The sequence below is a fragment of the Gossypium arboreum genome, chromosome 1 (assembly GCF_025698485.1).
Source record: "Gossypium arboreum isolate Shixiya-1 chromosome 1, ASM2569848v2, whole genome shotgun sequence".
Classification (NCBI taxonomy): domain Eukaryota; kingdom Viridiplantae; phylum Streptophyta; class Magnoliopsida; order Malvales; family Malvaceae; genus Gossypium; species Gossypium arboreum.
Window position 1 is genome coordinate 84231297 of NC_069070.1, and position 10463 is coordinate 84241759.

General features: G+C 31.8%; 1 protein-coding gene across 1 annotated transcript; it reads left to right on the forward strand.

The window, feature by feature from the left end:
• Positions 1 to 5504: 5504 nt before the first annotated feature.
• Positions 5505 to 9498, forward strand: LOC108480717 (squalene monooxygenase SE1-like). Its single transcript, XM_017783798.2, has 8 exons — positions 5505 to 5963; positions 7151 to 7262; positions 7357 to 7531; positions 7698 to 7866; positions 7987 to 8205; positions 8333 to 8608; positions 8719 to 8997; positions 9103 to 9498. Exons 1-8 carry the CDS (start codon positions 5730 to 5732, stop codon positions 9208 to 9210), a joined length of 1572 nt encoding a protein of 523 aa, XP_017639287.1. The 5' UTR covers positions 5505 to 5729; the 3' UTR covers positions 9211 to 9498.
• The last annotated feature ends 965 nt before the right edge of the window (positions 9499 to 10463 follow it).

The following is a 10463-nucleotide window of genomic DNA, read 5'->3' on the forward strand; positions in this document are numbered from 1 at the left end:
TTTTCAACTTGTCAGCCCATTCCTGTAATCCTTCATATAGATAAGCAAGTCGATCAGTGACGTGACCTGAACTACTCTCTCATAGTTGTCTTATCTCTATTTTGCATGTTTCTTCCATAGTCAACTAGCTTTCAAAATGAAAACTTATTTTTTTATGACGCTAGACATCATTATATCAAGGGTGAAGCCAGAACAAATTTTTAGGGGGGGCAGATAAAATTTTAATTTTTTATAGTTTATTTCTTTATAATTTGTAAAGGATTAAATCAAAATTTTATAATTTTAGGGGGGCCAAAGTGTAATTTTACCTTTACTAATTTAAATTTTTTAAAAAAATTTAAGGGCCAAGAGAGCAAATTTACATTTTAGGGGGGGCCGGGGCCCATGCCAGCCCCTCTAGCTTCACTCCTGTATTATATGTAGTTATCAACAAGGGGAAATGATCCAAAACAGAATGAGGAAGGTGCCTTAATAGAAATTCAGAGGAAGACGTCCACCATTTAGCATTTGCCACTCCACGATCAAGTCTTTCTCTCTAATATTATTTTCTAGCAAATTTCCCCTTCGCTACGTGAACCAAGGGCCTGAATAACCCATATCTTCCAGTTGGCATTCTGTTAAAGACGATCTAAACTCCTCTATGCAACCTTCATCCCTAAAAACATCACCCTTCTTTTCAAATGCATACAAAATCCTATCATCCTCCATTTTGGTTTAACTGGATCTTCCTGCAGTTCCACATCAATGTGATTTTTTGAGAAACTCCTCAATGTAATAGGGCTCCCGTCGTTCCATCCACAACTTAGTCCTCTACGAGTACCATCAACCGATACATCAATCCCACGTTGAAAGTCATATTGTTTCCTAATTTTCTCCATACGATTCGAATTTAATTTTTGTCTCAATATAGAAGACAAGTTGGGGATGATAGAGTTTCAACACATATTGAATTCTACGAACAACCTGTGGGTTCCCCAAACCACGGACATTCCAGCAAAGAATTTTCATTGCATCTGGTCGGCTTGCCCTCTAGCAGCCATCAATATTCTTTGAGATAGGACTTTGTCACACCCATTAATGTTCTTTAGTGAATCTGAATTATCAAAAACTATAAAACTCAAAAAATCTTATCTTAGTCTTTTCTTGCTTCAATACCCTCTAATGGGTTGTCTTCTAAATCATGGTCCATAATATCTCTACTCAATCCGCTTGAACAGTCCACCACTTCCCTTTTCGAGGGATTCAAATTCCCTTCCAAATTAAACCCCAATATGGGATTAATTTTGTGCCATGATTCCTGCCCTTTAATATTTCCTAAATTCCTTATTGAATCTTGCTTTCCAAAGTTGGCTTTCAAGATATTTGCATCGTTTTCCTCACAAAACAAAATACTGGTCAAATAATTTTGAACTCATACTATTTTCGCATTTAAATTTTTTTATATTATTATAATAAATTTCCCTAAAAGCTGAATACCATACAAACCAAAATTGTTAAAAAAATCTCCTTTCCCTAACACGACTAGTTTATCTCTTGAAAATTTCCAAGTATTTTCATTACCTTTTTTTATTTCTCAACTTTAATATTAGCTTTTAAACTTTCCAAAAGGGGATGGAATGTTTTCTTCGTCACTTCTAATTTTTTTTAATACGTTGGTGATTCTTTCTTTTCTTTGTTCTTTTTCTTTCTTCCCATCTCTCTCTTTTTTAAAAAGGAAATTCCCTTTTTTCTTAAAAAATCTTGATTTGTTTTAAGTTTTATTTTTGAAGTACATTTTCCTTCTATTATGATTATAGTTTTAAGATTTTCACAAATTTAATTTTGATTAAAAAGTATCTTTTTTTTTGCTTAATTAAAATAATTGCGTAGCTAAGAGAAATGTCATTAATCTCGCAATTCACGAGGATTGAAATATGAAAAAAAGAGAAAAAAGTATTGAGGGTTGACTTTGATTTGTATATCAAAATTATTCACATTGCCATGATTTTAACACAACTTATTAAAATATATAATAGTTCATATTTTTATATCACGATTATATTTAAATTATTAATTTTTAAAATATATTATTTGTATTTTTCATGTTCGATTTAAGATCTATATTTTGAGTTTGTTGTTGCCCCTCCCAACAATGTCATTTTTTAAGTTCAAACATGTGTTCTCCTTTGAAAATTTCTTATGTGTGGAATCAATGCAAAGACATAGAGGAGGATTTGGTGGAGCTAATAGAGGTTGATTCACTTTGTTTGGATTGCGGGATGCGTGGGATGGATGTCTATGATGAGATGAGAATGTCCATTTGATAAGACGTATTCTGTCATTCCTTCTAATTCATGGTACGGAGTAGTTGAACTCACGTGGGCTTTGGTGACCAAAATGAATATATTCTTCTTAATAAATTGCTGGGTGCCTGAAGGAACGAGCAGTGGTGTCCTCTTGAAGAGAACGGGTGACTATCTTCCTTAACCAACTACTTCCTGCCTAATCGAGTGATTGAGTTAAGAGGTGAAGCTTCTAATGACCATCCGATTTGTAGTTAATGGAATGTTTCTCAGATAACTTGTCGTGTTATCACATATTCTCAATTGAAAGAGATAAAACAAAAGTGCAATATACATTACAACTACAGCAAACAATTACTTATAATTGTTTATATTTTCTTTTACTTATTTGTCATGTTTCATGTCTTTTCTCTTTTTTAAATTCTGTTTCCTATTATGCATGTCTAAGTCCACTTGAAACTTTATTTTATATAGTCTCCAAAGAAAGTGAGTGGGCAAGTCCACTTAAAACTTTAATTCATCTAGTCTCCTAAGAAAATGAGTGTGCATTCAAAGGATGACGAAAAAGCAAGCATGATAAAAAATAAAGTCTACAGTTTGTCAACTAAGCGCTTAACAACTTTAAAAGGTTTTTTTTTCAAAAATACTCAAAATTTTCTATTATTTATAAAAATGACTCAATTTCAAAATGTATAACGAAAACGAATTGAAATGAATAGTGTCAGACGGTGTCGACGCTCTGATGGCTGGCACCAAAGCCTATCATCTTATAATCATTACTTTTTGATTAAGAGATAGTTTGGCAATACTTTTGAGAAGTGTTTTTGAAAAGTACTTTTGAGAAGTGCTTTTGAGAAGTACTTTTGAGAAGTGCTTTAGAAAAATTTAAGTGTTTGATATTGCTGTCAAAAAGTGCTTTTGAGAAGTAAAATGTCCATTTTAGACATGATATTATAAAGTAACAAATATGTATTTAAATAATGTTCAAATTAGTTAATATTATGATATTTTAGCAAAAATATAAAAAATAATTTATTATAACTTATTGTTAATATTTTAATATATAATATTAATTTTAAATATTTCTAAGTAATTAATATTAATTATTTATTAAATTTAATTAGAATATATAAACTATATTTAAATATTTAAATATAATAATTAAATATTTGTAATTAGATATTGACACAATTGTATTATTTTAAAAAATATTTTTTATTTTTAATTAATGCTTTTAACACATTTGTAAAACTCATATTAAATAATCAAGAAAGAGAACACAAAATAATAGCATCAAACACATTTTAAGTCAAAAAGTAAGGTTAAAAAGGTAACATAATAGCCAAAAATGCTTCTTGGCTGAAAAAGCTAAAATTTATTGCTTTTTCATCTCTAAAAAAGTTCATCCCAAAAGTTAAAAAAATTGCCCCAATGATATGTGTTCTTCATTGCTTTTAAGAGAAAATCACTTTTTTTTAGAAAAAGTTCATCCCAAAAGCAATGGAAAACACACCCTAAGTCGAAGAAAAAAAAATTAAATTTTTTTGTGCCGGCGTTCATGTTGCTGACACCATTTATTTTTTTCTCATCAATTTAAAAGAGCACATTAATAAAACACATCATCTAAAAAAAATCACATTTTACCTTACTGTTAAGTCTTTTCATTTTCCCAATTTATTTCTTCTTCTCAAGTGTCTTTGTTTGTTTTTTTTAATGGTCACCGGTTCCGGCAATTAGAGTATGCCGTCAATTTTTTTTTCAAAAATCACACTAGTGCCAGTAACGAGAACGCCAACATCATCACTGATAAACCTTTTCTTTTTAAATATGAACCAGTGCCCGCAACGTGAACGTTGGCACAAAAAAATTGCTAAAAAAAGTTTGAAATTGTTTTTGGTGTTGACACCTACACGCCTGGCCTTATTAAAATATTTTTTTGAACCGGAAAATACTCATTTTTTTAAAAAATACTCAAAAATATATATAGGTGTTGGCTATAGTAGTGCCAACACCAAAAAAATTAATTTTTTTATCCTTGACTCAATCACAAAGTAATGATTACATAATGATGGACAATTGATGTTAGTCGAGATGCCAATACTACCCAATACTATTCAATACTATTTATTTCAAGTCATTTTCATTATACATTTTGAAATTAAATAATTTTCGTAAATAATAACATTTTACGGGTCATTTTTTAAAAATATCCCTCGGAAGGATACGGTGAAGTCTAAAAAGTCAAGTAAATGTGTAGCTCGCCCTCCTATACTTTTGAAAACGTAGATGGTGGGTTAACTCTAAAGTCACATAATAAATATTATATTATTATGTACTCATGATTCCTTTGATATTTTATTCTTTCCACTTTCTAAAATTTCGGTTTTTGTCAAATAATAATTATTTAATTTAAATAAAGTTATACTATTTTTAAAATTTGACGTGTGAAATATATTATCATATGTGTAATAATATGTTAACTAATTATTTTCACATATCATTTACAAAAAATTTAGTTAATGAATTAATAATTGTCATTTCCATTAAGACTAACATTTTAAAATTTGAAAGTATGGTGACTTAGAATGATCCAATTAGAGAAAATAGACTAAATCTATAATTGTATAAATAGTATATGATTAATAATTGAATTTAACAAAATAAATTTAATCATACTATTTGAGTCGGGACTAAGTACAAAGACTAAAACTGACCATTTTAAAATTACAGATACTAAAATAGATTAAAAAAAACTACAACTTTTATAAAATACAATTACTAATAATAAACTTTAACCGATTGAAAACAAAAATTTAAGCGATTGAAGTTGATGTTAGATAATTTAATTCCGATTTCATTGGAGCGGCAAGTTAGGAAGAATAATACCAAAAGGTAGGTTAAGATACGCCATAAATCTTCATATTATTTAAAATTTATAATTTAGTTTTATATTTCTATTTTTATAAATTTAATTTTTATTTGTTAAATTTTAAAATTTAAGTTTAACTATTAACATTGTTATTTTTATTTTTGGTTAAATTTGTTAATATGCTATTTCGAAATTAAAATTAAAAGCACTTGGTAACTATATAACTAAAAAATATTATTGTAATGAATCTAAATTTAAAAGTTTAATAATTAGGACTGAATTTTGAAAATTAAAAGTATAGGGACTTCGGGCAGAATTTAACCTAAGAGGTAGGTGGTGAGAGGTGTGAGTGTGTAAACTGTGGGTGGAGTATAAAAAGGCCCACCGTTTCTCCCTTCCTGTATTACTTACTATTCGCTCGTGTTTCTAAAACAAATTCACGACTGCCAGCGAAGCCAAGTACAGCCGTTGCAGCCATCGAATTCTAAACTCCATAAAAACAAACAGAGAGATTTTTGACGTCCTTGTATACGCTTAGCTTTCTTTCTTTCTGGTTTAGTTTTTTGGCGACGGAGTAAATGGCTGATTCATACGTGCTGGGATGGATCTTGTGTTCCGTGATGGCGCTGGTTGCGCTATGCGGTGTCGTTTTGAGAAGGCAGAAATGGAAGGGGATTTCCATGAGAACTGAGCCCCTGAAGACCGTCCTAACGAGTAACGGAGAATGCGGATCTGCTGACGCCAGCCACGCTGATGTCATCATCGTTGGAGCTGGCGTTGCTGGTTCCGCCCTCGCTCACACTCTCGGCAAAGTATTTCCTTCTTTTTCTTTGCATTTTCTTAGTAACCAATCAGGGAACAAGCAAAACATTTCTTTGTTTCGCTACTTCTTTTATTTCTTTCGTTTTTGAACAAGTTTAAAGTCCCCCCTATCCTTTATGTCGTGCCCGCACTTTCTCGGATCTTCTGCTGTTTAAAACGACATGCATCTTTTTCTTTTCCTTTTATTTATTTTTCTTTAAACAATTCTTTATGTATTTTCTTTTCTTTTCGAATGTGTTGTGGCTTCTCAATGTGCATCAGTAATATTAAAAAAATAAAAAATAAAAAATAAAAAGAGTTTAGCTGCCACGCCCGTGGGGAAAAAAATTTTAGCTCCCTAAACAAATTTTTTGGGCCCTTAAAAATTAAAAAGACCTTTTTTATACTCCTTAAAAATTAGAAAATAGTATTTTACCCTTTTCAGTTTTGAGCCTTGGTGGCCGCACCTGCCCCAGGACGTGCCTTTTAGCTGCCATGGATTCTGGGATTAATTTATGAGCATTATCATTATAAATCGATATCTACCATTTTTTGCATTTTAATAACGGTTCGTATCATTGACTTCTTCCCTTTTTTTTACCTTTTAGCAATTATAATTGGAAGCTTATACCTAAATGAACTTGAAGAAAATGAACCGTCTCTTGCTATTAGCAATTTTTCAGACGTCAATTTCTTCATAATTAGTTACTGCCAATTTAAAACATCCTGTATACGAGCTGTCACGGACTGCCTAGGACAAGTAGAGACTTTTTGTTGCTTTAATAACTAATACTTTATGTTTCTTTGTGTGTTCCAAATTCTTCCCCCATACTAGATCGGATGTTGATTAATTTCTGTTACTTGAACTCGGGTGCAATCATCAGATACGAATATGTGCTCGATAAGAGTTTGTTCAAATTTTTTTCTAAATTTTTTATGTGTTTAGAGAACCCTTGGTTATATCCTTATATCCATGTTTGAATAGTCTCAAACACGGTTATTGCAGGAAAAAAAATTTAACTCTGCATCCTCTATGCCCCTTTTTTGTTCTGATGTCCTCTTTTTGTAGATTATATCCTAGCTAAGTGAATGAAGGAGGAAGAATATTAATCACAGTGCTAGTATATAATATAGAGGCCAAATAATTATTTAAACCAAAGTTATTTCAGCAGTAAATTGATTGTGGTACAATATGCAGGATGGACGTCGAGTGCAAGTGATTGAAAGAGACTTGAGTGAACCTGACCGTATTGTTGGGGAATTGCTACAACCAGGGGGCTATCTCAAGTTAATCGAGTTGGGACTTGAAGGTAGGTGTTTGAGACTTTATGTATTAATTTCTTTGATTACTTTTAACGCATAACGGAATTAGTTTGATGAGCCTTCTATATTTTCTGACTGCAGATTGTGTAGAGGAAATTGATGCTCAGCAAGTATTTGGTTATGCTCTTTTCAAGGATGGGAAGCATACTCAACTTTCTTACCCATTAGAGAAGTTCCACTCTGATGTATCTGGTAGGAGCTTTCATAATGGACGTTTCATTCAGCGGATGCGGGAGAAATCAGCTTCCCTTCCCAAGTATATCACTTCCTCTTTAGATATTAATCAGTTGTTTATGTTTTATGTTCATCATATTCTTTTCTCAAAGTTTTGACTCTTTAGAAACAGTGGCCGATATAGTATGACAGTATTCAACAGCCTAATGTAGCGTTATGGTAACAAATCTCCCCCATTGGTTTACCAGTGTACATTTAGAGCAAGGGATAGTCACTTCTCTACTTGAAGAAAAAGGGATAATCAGAGGAGTGCAGTACAAAACTAAAGATGGTCGAGAATTGACTGCATTTGCATCTCTGACCATTGTATGTGATGGTTGTTTTTCGAACTTGCGTCGCTCCCTTTGCAACCCTAAGGTGAGTCAAGACATCAACTTTGTTTTGCTCATATTTCTCTTCTTATTTCCTTTTTCTTTTTAGTTTTTAAAATAAACTAGTAATTTTAGAAATTAAGATGGCCACAATCACAATCTGCAGGTAGATATACCTTCTTCTTTTGTGGGATTGGTCCTGGAGAATTGTCATCTTCCATACTCAAATCATGGGCATGTTATACTAGCTGATCCTTCCCCCATTTTGTTCTATCCAATCAGCAGTACAGAGACTCGCTGTCTGGTTGATGTACCTGGTCAGAAGGTTCCTTCTATTGCAAATGGTGAGATGGCAAATTATCTAAAGACCATTGTGGCACCCCAGGTATTTAACTGCTCTCACGTCTACACATTTAATCTCCATATAGCTGTATTTGTTTTTCTTGAAGTTGTGCTTTTACAAATAACCTCTGAATAGTCTTGGAATGTCAATTTTGCTGCATATCGAACAGGTTCCTCCAGAAATCTACGATTCCTTTGTAGCAGCCGTTGATAAGGGAAATATTAGGACAATGCCGAACAGAAGCATGCCGGCTGCTCCTCATCCCACCCCTGGAGCCCTATTAATGGGAGATGCATTCAACATGCGGCATCCATTAACCGGTGGAGGAATGACTGTTGCTTTATCTGATATTGTTGTCCTCCGTGATCTATTAAGGCCTCTACATGACCTCAATGATGCCCCTATGCTCTGCAAATATCTTGAATCATTTTACACATTGCGGAAGGTGAATCATAATCAAATTGTCAAAATCTTGAACTCAAAATTTAACTAAACATTCAACATTTCCAAATGTAAAAGAACTTGATAACAAATCGGTGATGTCATGTTGTGCAGCCCGTGGCATCAACCATCAACACCTTAGCAGGCGCCTTGTACAAGGTATTCTGTGCTTCCCCTGATCAAGCAAGGAAGGAAATGCGACAAGCTTGCTTTGATTATCTAAGTCTTGGTGGTGTATTCTCAGCAGGACCTATCTCCTTGCTGTCTGGTTTAAACCCTCGCCCCTTGAGCTTGGTTCTACATTTTTTCGCAGTGGCAATATACAGTCTTGGTCGTTTACTATTGCCATTCCCTTCACCTAAGCGAATCTGGATTGGAGCTAGATTGATATCGGTGTGGATCATGATCCATTTTCTTCAATTTCCTGTTTCAGCAATATGGATTAATATTTTTTATTTACTTAGCTATCGTGTCTGTGTTCTCTATTGTGTGTTATAGGGAGCATCAGGTATCATCTTTCCCATTATCAAAGCAGAAGGAGTTAGGCAAATGTTTTTTCCGGCGACAGTGCCTGCATATTACAGAGCTCCTCCACCTGTAAAATGAGGGAAGAATTTACCAAATGACCACCACAAACTGGTTTGTAACTTAATTCTTTAGGCTTTTCATAAGTAAATCATATTTCCCAAAAATGGTGGATGAACCTTGTATGAGTAAAAACATTAGGTCACGTTTGCTTCATTGTAATAGAATAAAGCTATAATTAATAATTCAATTGTTTGGTTGAATGGAATGGAATAAAATTGTAATAGTATTATTGTGTTTGATTGAATAGAATAGAGTTGTAATAGCATAAGAAAAGAAACTGAAATGACCAGAGTACCTTTAGTAGAATTTTTGTTAGATGAATGGTTATTGTTTTTAAATTTTAATAACATTATTATTAAATATAATTTAATAAAATATAATAAATAATATAATCATATTTTTATAAAATTATTATTATATATAATTTAACAATAATAATATATAATATTAGAAAAATAATATATAGCCATAATCTATATATTAATTAGAGAATATTAAAAAAGGAAAAAAATGGAAACTACGTCTCTCTGATCTCAAATATTTTTATTCAAAGATATTGAAGTACAACAAAAGAAAGATATGATTGTTATGTTGTATATATATTTTTGACATATTTTTATTAATTTACAAAATGTTTTTATGTTATTAGACATGTATAATATAAGGATCTCATGTAAAGGTAAAACAAATAATATAAATTTAATGTATGTATCTTATTTATATTTAAAATTTTAATACATTTAATTTTTATTTATATAAGAAACATTTAATAAGTTTGAAGCCTTTCACAATCCCATCCCACTTCAACCCAAAACCTACAGAATGAAAAGTATAACAGTAATACTACTTACAAAATGCCACATTTACAACATATCATGTCAAGAGAGCTGTCAATCGTTCAATAAGCTCAACCTTTGGAGTCAATTAACATAACATATTCAAAACTAATTTAAACCTCATTTCGATAATAAATGAATAATCACAAACTCTCGTACAACTTCATTTTTATATATGTCAAATTTTCATTACTAAATTAGTAGAATTCTCAGAATATATCTAACGTAAAGCTAAATATATCCTCAATGCAGCATAAAGATTATATAAATCATTGGCTAAGTTACTTTTAGGAGCCATCAAATCTTTGTGCTGTTGTTTTTCCACCTAAAACACCAGAAAAAAGAGAAGGAAGAACCACTCGAATTTCAACACTTCCTGTCAAGGAAAAGAACATATAAAGCAATTGACCATTGACCATTGCCCATTGCAGGCAA

Bases quoted from the DNA above. Each gene is read 5' to 3' on its own strand.
- LOC108480717 (XM_017783798.2), top strand. From the start codon at position 5,730: ATGGCTGATTCATACGTGCTGGGATGGATCTTGTGTTCCGTGATGGCG. The intron at 5,964-7,150 runs GTATTTCCTTCT...TACAATATGCAG, and splicing joins TCGCTCACACTCTCGGCAAA to GATGGACGTCGAGTGCAAGT. The intron at 7,532-7,697 runs GTATATCACTTC...TTGGTTTACCAG, and splicing joins AAATCAGCTTCCCTTCCCAA to TGTACATTTAGAGCAAGGGA.